We start from the raw sequence: 13,012 nt of genomic DNA, 5'->3' as shown, positions 1-13,012 counted from the left end.
GCCAGTTGCGGTCATCTACCACAAGGTGGAGCCCGCATCGATGGGCTCTATTGCTCAATTAGAGCCTGCTAGAACTGGAAGCTGATTGGCTGACAGTACTGAATTGTTTTCTAATTTGAAATATAAGTTAAATATTCAGACTTAGCATTCAGAGTTGTAATGACTCGAGTCGCAATTTTCGGTGACTCAACTCATTGTCATCAAATAAATCCCTGCAAGAAAAGACTTGACTCGAGTCTCTACTCAAAAGACTTGACTTGAGTCCTGGCCCAAAAGTCTCCACTTGACTGTCAGAGTCAGAGTCTTTATGGTCAAATAAATTACACAATCAGTTTCATTTTCAATAACTGCAGCCCATCTTCTGATGTGTACAAGCCCTGCCTCTTTATGAGTGAGAGGAACATGTGACAACATAGAGACAGAGAGAAGAATGTCAACAGCATGGAAGATAAATCTGGAGTTACCTGGGCTCGTCCAGTTTGCAAAAACTATGGAGTAGACTGAGAAATTTCAAACTAAAATAAACTGTCTAAAATAACTTTTTGGTCTTTTTTAAATTATTTCTTACCAATTGATACTTATTTGGTGGGTCAATCAATAGTACAGATGTCTATGGTTATGCGCTCTTTTCCGATACGGTAAGTGCTAGTAAACTGTATGCTGCCTGACTTCTGTTAACTAATTTAAAGGTTGTTAGGTTAAGCTTCATTTCTAGTAGTTTCAATTTTTTTTTCAAGTGTGACTTTGTTGTGAAAAATATATTGTGATTATCCGTACTTTGGAGAAAATTGCTGAGTATGACTATGATGCAGAAAAATTTCTGTATTCCATTTCTAAGTGTAACTTCTTTGTCAGTCTGGTATGTGCAGAGTCAATCCTGCAACTCGCAAAGTCTCTTCATTTGTTCCTGCAACGTGAGAATGTCGACTTGATTCAAGCATGTGAAGAAGGAAATGTTGTGGTTGACCTATGTGGTGGTCACCGGAATACATCACTATTTATGTACCAGTATTAACTGTTGTAAAACACACTGTTTAGATGTTTTAAATAAACTAATTCTAACTATTTGTGTAGTTGCTTTGAAGGTAATTTACTGGTGTTTTTCTGATTTCTATTGTATTTCATAGGCTGAAGAGTATACACCACAGGCAAACAGCTTTTATTTTGTGTGTGCTGGGGACGGGGGTGCGGTGGGCAACATCTTAGCAGCAGGGTTGCCAACTGTTTTTACAAAAACCCGTCCACTTCTTCCTGAAAACCTGCCCAATCAGGAGCGTAAGTTGTGACATCACAATCGCCTCCTTTGTTCCCCATTTTAACAAATAGCAACCACATTATTTGCAATTGCAACTTTTTTTTAGGATGGAATGGTCTACAGTATGAAAGGCAGCACTTAGATCAAGAAGAATTAAAACTGAAGGAAAGCCCAAGTCCGAGCTTATCAGCAGATCCTTCACACTCTGACAAGGGCTGTCTCGGTGCTATGTGCAGCACAAAAACCAGACATTAACAGTTGAGTATTGTATATGATACTAATAGCTTAAAACAATCAAACAAAAAATCACATCCTCATTTACTTTTACCTTTCTTTAAAAATATCTTAAACTGCCTTAGAGGATACATCACTATTTAATTTTGTGGCCCCTTATTGTATTTCTGTGTTAAATATGTTATAGAATTAGCATATTTTATCCTGCGTAAGTTTAAGAAAAAAGAGACAAAGAAGTACTCATATTTAAGATTAATGCTATCTGTTGCATAAGTGTGATAGCTATATAAGATAGTTTACATTATAAGTATTATACATTATCACTGCTATTAGTTTAATAGATGAAAAACAACACATTGATAAAAAACAAAACAAAAAAAAAAACATGTTTTTCCTTCAGCAAAAAAGGCAAAGTTCAGGGCTCGAATTACTGTATGGGGTTGGGGTCGATCCCTTTAAGTTTCTCCAAATAGTTTTATTTTCAAATGTCCTTTTTTGTTTTTCTCCCAATTTGAAATATCCAATTGTATTTTAGGCTCAGCTCATCGCTACCACCCTCACGCTGGATCAGGAGCGGCAAAGACGAACACACACTGTCCTCCGAAGCATGTGCTGTCAGCTGACCGCTTCTTTTCACTCTGCAGGCCCGCCATGCAGCCAACCCAGAGCTACAGCGTCAGAGGACAATGCAGCTCTGGGCAGCTTACAGGCAAGCCCGCAGACGCCCGGCCAGTCTACAGGGGTTGCTGCTGCGCAGTGAGCTGAGGACACCCTGGCCGACCTAAACAGTTGAGGCAACCTTGACCCCCACCACTTTTACAATTTTGCCCAAGAGGAGGGAGCTGCTGCCTACAGAGAAGGAGCGAGGAGGGGAGGTCAGGAGACCACCTGCACCAGCATCAGTTTCGCTGCAAGATTTTCTGTTTCGGAGCCCAAGAAGAAGGAGCCACCGCATGGGGGTTGGATTGTTATTTATTTATTTATTTATTTATTTATTTATTAGCAGACACCCTTATCCAGGGCAATTTACAATTGTTACAAAATATCACAGTACAAAGTATTGAATTATAAAATCACATTACAAGCTCCCCCCTTCTGGGCGCTGGACGCTTGGGCTCCCCCCTCTTTGGCGATGGAGACAGTGAAGATGGGCACTCCGGGGAGATGGGGCACCAACAGTTGACCTCTACCACGCTAATGAAGGCATCCCAGCTGCTCTCCCTTTTTTCTGCTGCAGCTGGTACTGGCTGCTTCTGGGGATGGCCGCTCCTTCCCTTCTTTCTCCTCAGAGCCGGCAGTCGTTCCCCTTAATACACAATTTTAACCCACAGGTTACACTCACCCAAACACAACCTCCCAAACAAAGGCTTTTCCCCTCCTTAAATACCATGTGGCTGGAGCCTGATTAACTATTAATCATTCAATTAAGGCTCCAGCCACATTCACACATGTATTTGGCAGGGATAGGAATTAACCCCATCCCTGCCAACTACCACCACCAATGCACAAACCAACACTATTTACACGCAGAGCCCTGCCCTGCCACAGTATGTTTTCTTTGTATTTTGTTATGTCACATCTCCCAAATGTTTTTTTTTTTTTTTAATTTTAACATGTATTAACTTTGCCACTTTAAGTGCAATGCCTGACTTCAGCATTCTAAGCATAGTCCCACATAAATAAATAAGAAATACAATGGTACCCAGCTCATGACAAGCTGGTTTGTTGTAAACCTGCCTAAAAATACAGGGTCAGTTAAAAATGTTATTGAATTACAAAGGTACAATATTATTTTTCTTTTGTAAATAGTTCCATAGATTTGTATTCCTTATAGAAAAAAAGGTGGCACAAACTTTGCAAACACTAAATCTATCCCTTTCTTTCAACTTCCAGAGTGGTGGGGTTTCCATGCAGTTTAGAAACTCCAAATTATCTCTCTATTGTCGACAGAATGTGACGTAGCAGCACATACCACATACAATCCTCATGCTATAGGAAGTGTGTGGCCAAAACATAGTATGACTTAAAAGTGTGTGTAAATCACCTTCACACGCTAAAAAGTCACACAAATTAACAAAAAACTCTTTTTTTTTTTGCATGGGCATGTCTGAAAGTCGTACTTTACTTTCACAAGACTTCAGCAATGAAGCTTCCATTTGTGACTTTCTACTATAACTAAAGGCCTCTTCATTCAGTATATTTTTTATGTGACCGTTTATTCAGTGTTTCAAATTACTGCTGTTTGACTCTGGTTAGGATGGCTTGTGGGTGACCTCAGACCAGGAAATGAATGGAATAACAAAACAAGGTACTGCAGGGAATGAGACGCTATTGCACTCCATCTTTATTAAATAAAATAATAAAACAACGGTACGATGGCCAAAACAAACACAAATTTAAACAAGGAGCATGCTGGTGTAAAACCTGCACGGGTAGCAATTGTTATACTTGATTTTAATTCTCTTTACCTCACGACTCACGTCTCTCGTTACGCCTCTAACACACTAAACCCATTCAGCCGAAGCTGCAGGTTTTTATACGTGTGATCGTCTCCAGATTAGTAATAAATTAATCAATCTGGAGACGATCACATTCTGCACGGGTTTAGCTGGATGGGGAATTTTAACCCCATCCATGCTGTAAAACAATAAAATAAACACTGCGTTTTTACACACTAAACAATACATTTTAAATCATAATAATACAACAAATACCTTACAAAATAACACAGACTCACAGTCACAGACTCATGAAATGATAGTGCTTTATAGTTTAGTTGTTTTATAAGCAAGGTTATAAAAAAATGCTGAACTTTGCAACAAATACAAAATACATACAAAATAAATAACAGAGCGCTTGGATCGGATAGCTGATTGCTTTGAGCCTACATTATGTAGTGAGAGATGTGGGCGAGTAGGGGGTAGCCTATCATAGATTTACTACTAATATTTTGAAAATGTACTGTACTAAACATTTTGATTGGATAATTTTTATATCATTAACCTAAAGTGATGGATTTTAGCTCAGTTCGTAGAATGCCAGAAGAATCAGAATTCCTGAAGCTATGGTTTTGTATGAAAACTTGTATATATTATATGTGTACGTATGTATATGCAGGTTTATAATAAATATACATATATATGCAGTCAAAAAATGTTTAGCAAATAATAAATGGATAGTGCACAGCACTTTCTTATAGAATGTTGTTTTTTTGTGAACATGTTACTTAAATAGACATCAACAGAAAAGTCTTTAAAGTTATTGCAACAAACAAAACATTTCCATTCATTTTTCTAGATCTCAAATGTGCAATTTTGAAAGAAACATGTTTTAGCAAACATATATTTTTAAATAGGTTAAAGAAATCTCCATTTGCAAGCCATGCTTTTAGACTATCTTTTAGGGTCATTTCACCTGGACGGTGAAATTGTCCTTCCCCCTTCACTGGCGTCTTTCCTTTCAATAACCAATCATTTGCTTCCCCAACTGATATGCTGTCAGCCAGTAGCATTATTTGACCAAGAAGTCAAGCAGTAATAGACTTCCTGGTAGGCATGGTAGCACGGATACCATGTTTTAAAATGCAAATAATGTTTTCTATACACGTGTTTCTTTATAACTGTACATTTCAGACCTATGTCTTTTCTTCCTCTTAGAATCTTGCTTACAGAATAAGTCTGGGAATTTTGCCTAAAATTGAGGAGCAAACATGAAATAAGAACTATAGATACTGATACACTTTTAATGGAACTCTCATTGGTTATATTTTCAGAAATAAAATGTATACTGCCACTTTCTTATTTATATCCATGCATATTGATTCCTATGTAAGCCCTCTCGTGCAATTTAGCAATTTTTTAGGGTAATTTTTCCAAAGTTATTTAAAGATGGGGCTCACATTAAAAAATGGATGTGAAGTAGGAAAAATATTGGTATTTCTTACATCTACTAGGGGGCAGATACATGGTTAAACTCTGGGGTACCAGCTGTATTTGGAGCTTAGACATGATTCTGTGGACTGCATTGAGGCCACAGGGGGTGCTGACTAAAATAGAAATGGTCACAGAGGACATTCTGACTAAAATAGACAATGATAGAAAGTGAATCAAAACAACAAGAATACCTGTACACAAGTTAGGTTTATCCATATCAAGGTGTTCTTTAAAACTGACTCCTAAAATTGAAAAACATGATCTGATCTCTTTTCTCTGTTAAGAGCTAATTATTGCCAATGCCCAGGCTAAAATGAAATTATAATTTTACAATCCATTTGTCAAACGTATTCTGGTTTTGGGTCGACAGATGGCTTAATAATGCCTTTTATCAATATCCTTGGGGCCATGACATGCATGTTATTCTTGGTTTATGCATTTGCATGATCAGCAAAGGTTATTAAAACATGATAGTCAATATTTTAAATAAGGGTAATAACTCTTAAAACACAAAGTGGCTGATTTTCAAAGCATAAATTAAGAGAAAATTACTCAATTAGAAATAAATGCAGCAGGTATTTCATTCAAAGCAGTTTAATTAAGTTTATTTCTTATTTTGTAACTTGAAAGTTTTTTTTTTTTTTTTTTTTTTACCTTTTGGAAAAAAGCTTTGAAAATCAACTCCAATGAGATGAGTTTCTAATGTTTAGTAGCTTCAACAATTTCTGTATGTCTTAAATGTTCTTCCAAGCACTGAATGGCAATTGGGTCCACGTCTGTATCAAATTTATTTGCAAATAAATGATGCTGTTGCAGCATATGGTTCAAATCCCCTGCTCCATACACACATACTGATCTTACATGCACACCAGTGCATGGTGGGTACATGGCTCCTTTGGACATGCTTCCTTCATGATAGCTCCATTTAATAAACCTTGACACAGAGTTCATGTCGGTGACATCATACCTTGAATTGACTGGAATAAAGCCAGGGACACCGGGAGTTCTTTGCAGCGTTGCCCATAAGAACTCATCAGGACTATAGGTGTCATTAGCCCAGTCCATGAATTTAAGTATTTTCTGGTCTTCCAATATGTGTTCAATAAAGCTCCTGCTAACCACTACGTAGGCTCCACCTGCAAACACTGGAGTTTCAATTGGCGGAGGAGCCTTGTCAATGCTTGTTTTTTTTATTGTGCCATCAGCAACTTCATAATGTTTCTTCCATCTTGTCTCTTTATGAGATGGCATTGTTTCAGTTTCCAGGCTGTTTCTCCCATTCAGCCGCTTCAGTATTTTAACTATTTCCAGGTTGGTTTTTAGAGGGAAATCCTGGCCACAGAGGTTGATAAAGTACTTCCATGTCAAGCTCCTTCTCTGAAGGTCTTTCATGCAGTTGATATCTGCCTGTACCCGGCTCCAGCTTGCATAAACAACACTTTCCTGCTGACTGGCCACAAAAACATTCTCAAAGCAACCTGCAATTCCTCTCACAGCAGCCAAGAAGGATTCTGGGGATTTTTTGTCAACATGGACACAGTAAAAATTCTGAGGTGTGTATATGGACCGTAAAAGCCTTTCAAATGTATCAATTTTGTGATGAACAACTAATGAATATGCAATGGGAAATTCTTTTTCTTCTTCACTGAGAGGAAATGTTAAGTACTTGCGGACCTTTGTGAAGTTCCCACAGTTTCTGGTAAGATCAATATAGTATTGATCCATTTTTGGTCTATGTTTGTTTTTATAATTAACTGTGATCACCTGAAGCTTAGCCTGCTCAATCTCATCAGCATTGCCTTCAATAATTCTTGTGCAGTTGATTTTATTGTCATCCTCCTGCATGAGCTCCAGCCTGTTGTACTGTTCAATAGTCTCTTTTATGTGACTATTAATCAAGTAGATGACTAAAATAACGATAGCAGCCAAAACCATTATCCCAATTGTCCTTTGCATGGTTAACCTTCTCATCAACATGTTGCAACGAATATATGTTTTTAAAGCAACGACAATCTGAAAAGAAGAAAAACATGTTTTATATTTTCATATCTTAGAGCTGCACACAATCATGCTAAATGTATATATACACACATACATTCAGTACATACATAAAACATAAGGTTAAGAACGAGAGGAGGCTCATCTGGTTTCTAGTAGCTGATTGAGTTAAAGTGTGCCTTTTCAGTTTAAAAGAATCCCAATGACTCAACAGCAACAACACTCGCCACCCTGTGAAATAAGTGTCAACATCTGTCTTCAAATACTGTTTCCTCTAGTCCTAGTCTCTGTGCTGTGCTTGAAACTTTCTCTTGTTTATGGGGAATTCTTTGCATTCATTATCTCAATTTAAGAAAACGTAGCATTCTTGGGAATGGTGTTTATTTATTGCAGAATTCTAACTTTCTGACTTGTATCTTAATTCGTTTTACATTTGTTTGTCACTGCACATTTCTCCGAAATAAATGTTATTGTGTTTAAATGCTCGGCTCAAAAATATGTTTATATGTTTTTGTAATATTGAGTATACTGTTCAGAATTCTAACCATAACTCATCAGCTAGCCTGCCAAGAACTTTACAAAATAATAAAATCTGTGTAACCCATCTTATTATTATTATCATTATGGAAGCCTATTGTTCTTCAAGAGATTATTAGGCTTCCAAGCCAAAGGCTGGGGAAGCCTATTATTATTATTATTATTATTATTATTATTATTATTATTATTCCGCACAAACAATATCGCAGAGTTATGAAAACCCATACGTAAGTAGATGCCTATGGCTGGACAGCCAAATATTCAACAATCTTCTTGTCTTAAACCGCAACATCAATTGACACCTAAACTGGCGCGCATGTTCATGGCCAGGCAGGGCCAGGACGCATTGATGTCCATGGGGCTCCAGAGCCTTTCTGCCATAATGTTGTTTGTTTACTTCAAATAACCTCGTGGGCATGCAGGCATATACCGAACTGTAGGCTACACATACGGACATGCACACTGTAAGTAGGGTTGCCACCTTTTCCACAGACCAAACCCAGACATGCTTTGGAAACAAATTCTGGAAGTGATTGCGCAATACCTACAGAGTTTATTAAGTCTGTCTCTCAAATCTCGCATTTCTCTCTCCCTCCTCTTTGTTTTATATGTATGTGACTGACTTGTGAATACGTTTTAGCTAAAGCATTTAACTGTAATAATTTCTCAAAACCCAGGACTAATTTGGTATTATATACTGTCCCTGGTAAACGTTACATAAAAGCAGTTCAGTAATACTACTTTTATATTGGAATATTAACTTCAGCTCTTTCTTAAACCCTGTATTAAATACTGTCCATGGTAAACGTTATACTGAAGTAGCTCAGTGTGCTGTGCATGTATGATTTTTACACATAGTAGTTTTGAAATCTTCACTATTTATATAGTGTTTATGTTTTATTATTTAATGTAAGATGTGTGCTGATATAAATTGGTTTTGATTTGTTGTGGATTGAATATAAAGTTTTGTATGTTTGTAATTTATTAGATGTGACTTTTGTTGTTTTACAAAAACTGGTGTGTTTATATGAGCACTATAGGTAATGCAAATAGTGGAACGAATCACAAGTAGTTATCAAAATGAATACTAAATCAACATTTATAAAATACTAACCGTTATCCTACAAAAAACACACACGATAAAATGATGCTATCCAATTGTTGGTATGATTTCACAAGTCTTTTTCACAAGTCTCAAACCATATCTTGTTCTGCTGTAAACTCCTGGAAGCCTTAAAGTTGACTGCAACTTCTAGTTATTATTATTATTATTATTATTATTATTATTATTATTATTATTATTATTATAGGAACATTAATTTAATTATACTTTTATTCAAATTTGCATTGATTAGTTCCAATTGAAGAAGTTTGTTTAGATCGAGGAATTATAATGAACAATACAATCAATCAACAAGAGGGTTGAATGAATAGCAGCAGTTTACTGAATACAAATCTATTGATTATGAACCTTAAACATCATAGTCTAAATATACTTATCTATACAAATAGCAAGATTACATAAAGCTCTTTATGTAAATACATGAATTAATCTAATTTCTAGTTCTTTTATCAATGTCTATGCAAAGCTTAAATGTAACTTAATTAGTTATTCAATTAGTTTTAATGTAAGTTGAAAGCAATTAGGTTTCATGTTTAAAAGTGCAGATTAAAGGCTATACTTAACAATCCTTAATGTCTGGGCAAACAACCTGCTTGTTGAGAACTGTCATTTTAAGTTTTCTATCGTTCTGTTCTTCCACGATGAAATCTTAAATTCCCAAAGGAATCCAGTAACAAAGTCTATGTGCTTGGTCCATAGAATCTTCAATCCCAATGGGATCTAGGAATCAATTGTGCTCCGATTGATTCTAACTTGTTCAGCTGAACAAGATCGGTTGATTTATGACATGTTTAACCAGTCGGTCTCTGCCAAACTTTGTCCTGTTGCCGCTCTGTGCAGCCTGTCATCCGTGTCTCTATATAGCTGTCGGTGCAGCTTAGAGGTTTGTGGTTGAGTCAGTACTGTTACATAAGTTTCCTTTGCTCAGAAGCTGAAAGTCAAAGCACGATAATCGAAGCGAAACAGCATACAAGCTTGATATGACAAGAGCAGCAACTATTATTTTTGTTAGTTTATATAGCCTTTTGCTGTCTTCCATCTAATTTCCTATTGTCACTGTATGGTCAGGTAGTCGCTCTTAGCTTTTTTTTTTTTTTTATGTTTAACTGGGCCTCTTCAGGGAAATGGAAGATATCTAAGTTAACATTTAGGCCCTATATGTTGTGGTTAACAACTTTTATTCTAGACCCACGCTGACGCATAAGATATGGTTTTTACACTGTTTGCCTAAGAGAACACTTTGGCTAAGAGAACAACCTAAAGGAACAGGAACTTCACTAAAAAGAACTTTTTGGCATTGATAGTGATTCGTTCACAACTGATACAGTACTGTTTTGTAATCTGATAACTCATTATCAAACTTAAATTCAAATGGTTTATTCAATCTTTTCAAACGTGACTTGTCATCGCAAGTGTGTCTTGAGGCACACTGATTGGTTTATTCAATTTTTCCAGAACCGCTATCATTGCCTCGTTTTGTATTCTGATTTCCACGAGTGCACCTCATCGCTGCAAAATGGCATGTAAACAAACGTGAAACACGGTGGTGTTTCTCGTTGCAAAAAGTTGGAAAATGTTTGAGCTCTTGACAAAAAACTGAATCAGACACGCATGACTTGAATCTGAAACAAAACCGCATTGGAAATGTGAAAAAACGCTGTGTTATCAAAAGTGCCCAGCCATTTAAAGTGGAGATATCAAAAACACAAGCCAAGTTTCAAGAAACCACTGGGGCAACCTTGCCCAGCACAAAGCAAATAGAAACTGTAGAAGCGGTGGGGGTCAAGGTTGCCCCAATTGTTTCTACTAACTTGGCTTGTATTTTTGACTGCAAGTTCAACGCTTTTATTGTGCCTGAAAAACACAAGTCAAGTTAGAAATCATTGTCTATGTATTGATTTATGTATTCATTTATTTCAATATTTATTATTGTATTTATTTATTTGTGTTTTACTTTTACCAAATATATAGGCTATCCTTCAGCATAGCTAATTCTCAGAAATTAACCTTTTTGTCCAGTGGGGACCACAAATAGCGTTACTCTCATCAACAGTATTGAGAGGAAATGGTACTTCCTTGCGCCAATAGGGACCACAATGAGCATTACACTGACAGGAAACCAACATTTTTCAGTGATCAAGATCAGAATCTCAGAATCATGAGAGGACTCGGAAAAAAATCTCCAAAATGTAAAAAATAATTCTCAGCTCGCTGACTTCATCTTTCAAAATACTGCTTGTTTTCTCAACTAATCGTGTAGCACTGACAGTAACACAACACGCTTGCAAACTGAAGGTTATAGTTTAAAATCCCACAAGATAGTCCTTTTTTATATTTCTATTATATAAAAAACAAGATTTTTTTGCAGGCAAATGTTCCATTTTAAAACAAAAATAAATAAGTGGTTAAAGAAAGGGGCTTGTAACCAGGAGGTCCCCGGTTCAAATCCCACCTCAGCCATGGACTCATTGTATGACCCTGAGCAAACCACTTAAGCTCCTTGTGCTCCGTCTTTCGGGTGAGACGTAGTTGTAAGTGACTCTGCAGCTGATGCATAGTTCACACACCCTAGTCTCTGTAAGTCGCCTTGGATAAAGGCGTCTGCTAAATAAACTAATAATAATAATAATAATAATAATAATAATAATAATGAGAGGAACGGTAGTTCCTCACGCCAAGTTGTCAGCGAAGTTTGTTCTCCTGGCGATCTGAAGCGCTTCCACCCTGGAATCCCTGTGAATCCAAACTGCATGTTGTAAACAGTTCACTGCATTTAAAGTCATTGTGCACTATTTGTTTTTATTTATTTATTAACTTTTTGTTGCACTTTGTGACGTGTACATAATAAAAACCTGTTTTTTTCCGCACCCCTCTTTTTCCGTGTGTCATTTAAAGGGCTTTCCACAACATGTCATACAGCAAGAGTATGAAGTCTCCAAAGTAAGATAAAAATGTCCTCTGCTCCTGTTGCACGAATCATTGATGCAAAATATACAGTATATCTTAAACTATTCAGAGATTTTTGAAATAGAGCTATCTTTCACCACTCGTGGCATACCCTGCTTTCAGGGGTGTAGTGCTATATTTAGAAGTGAGGGTTCGCTGTTATCTACCCCCTCCCCATCAAGACTACCACACCCCCTGCCGTCCCCGTTTCCCCATACACCCAACAGAACCACAGTTTATCACTCTACAGTAGTTACATAACTTGAACTTGCGAGTTGCAACGGTGAATATACAATGAGTTCCATCTCTAACTTTAGCTATATTAAGAAATGCACAATATTGCACTATTTTTGATAGTTTGAGTGGGGGACTACGAAACAAAATGACATCACTTATGCGCACCATGTAAAGCCTGCCCTTTCATTCAGATTAGGTTGATTTTAGCTCTTCAAGATTTACTACTGAGTCCATGCCCTCATCTCCATTTGGTTTGCTCATCACAAAAGATTGAATAATATCAAAGGCCTGTTTGTATTGGCTGAGAGAAGGGACTACCATCACTCACCATCATTGACTCATTGCTCTCATCGTCACACTCCGCTGCTTCTATATCCACAGCGCTCTCACGCCTGTGCTCTCATGTCTAGAACATCCTTTACTATCTGCTGGTCAGACAGAACCCCACTAGTGACAACACTTCATGTTAGCAAAGTCAGAGAAGCTAATGTCTCCAGTTTCCTCTTCCATGTTTACTGTTGTTTCTGTGGTGACTGCAGCAGCCACTGCAGACTGCACCTCACCGGGGAGTTTGAATCCTGCATGCAAGAAGCGAAGAAGTCATCTTTGTTTCATTTCCTCCTTTCTGGCTTGCACCTCCAAGAGGTGTTTGAGAATCATCTTGCGATAGTGGTATTTAAAACTCTGTATAACACTCTGGCCCATGGATTGCAGTTTTCTGGTTGTGTTGGGTGGCAAAAACACAACTTT

At 37.2% G+C, this 13,012-nt stretch overlaps 1 protein-coding gene and 1 long non-coding RNA gene across 2 annotated transcripts; one reads left to right on the top strand and one right to left on the bottom strand.

The window, feature by feature from the left end:
- Positions 1 to 709: 709 nt before the first annotated feature.
- Positions 710 to 3,836, top strand: LOC131737300 (uncharacterized). The gene is made up of 3 exons (XR_009328911.1): positions 710 to 1,275; positions 1,362 to 1,512; positions 2,025 to 3,836. It is a non-coding gene; the product is annotated as an uncharacterized LOC131737300 (long non-coding RNA).
- LOC117420839 (beta-1,3-galactosyl-O-glycosyl-glycoprotein beta-1,6-N-acetylglucosaminyltransferase-like) lies at positions 3,837 to 9,903 on the bottom strand. The gene is made up of 2 exons (XM_034034522.3): positions 9,669 to 9,903; positions 3,837 to 7,434 (listed from the first exon to the last, which is right to left on the bottom strand). Exons 1-2 carry the CDS (start codon positions 9,687 to 9,689, stop codon positions 6,121 to 6,123), a joined length of 1,335 nt encoding a protein of 444 aa, XP_033890413.3. The 5' UTR covers positions 9,690 to 9,903; the 3' UTR covers positions 3,837 to 6,120.
- Positions 9,904 to 13,012: the final 3,109 nt, after the last annotated feature.

The sequence above is a fragment of the Acipenser ruthenus genome, chromosome 1 (genome assembly GCF_902713425.1).
Source record: "Acipenser ruthenus chromosome 1, fAciRut3.2 maternal haplotype, whole genome shotgun sequence".
Lineage (NCBI taxonomy): Eukaryota > Metazoa > Chordata > Actinopteri > Acipenseriformes > Acipenseridae > Acipenser > Acipenser ruthenus.
The sequence above is the reverse complement of the archived record's forward strand: the minus strand, read 5'-3'. Positions and strand labels throughout refer to the sequence as shown.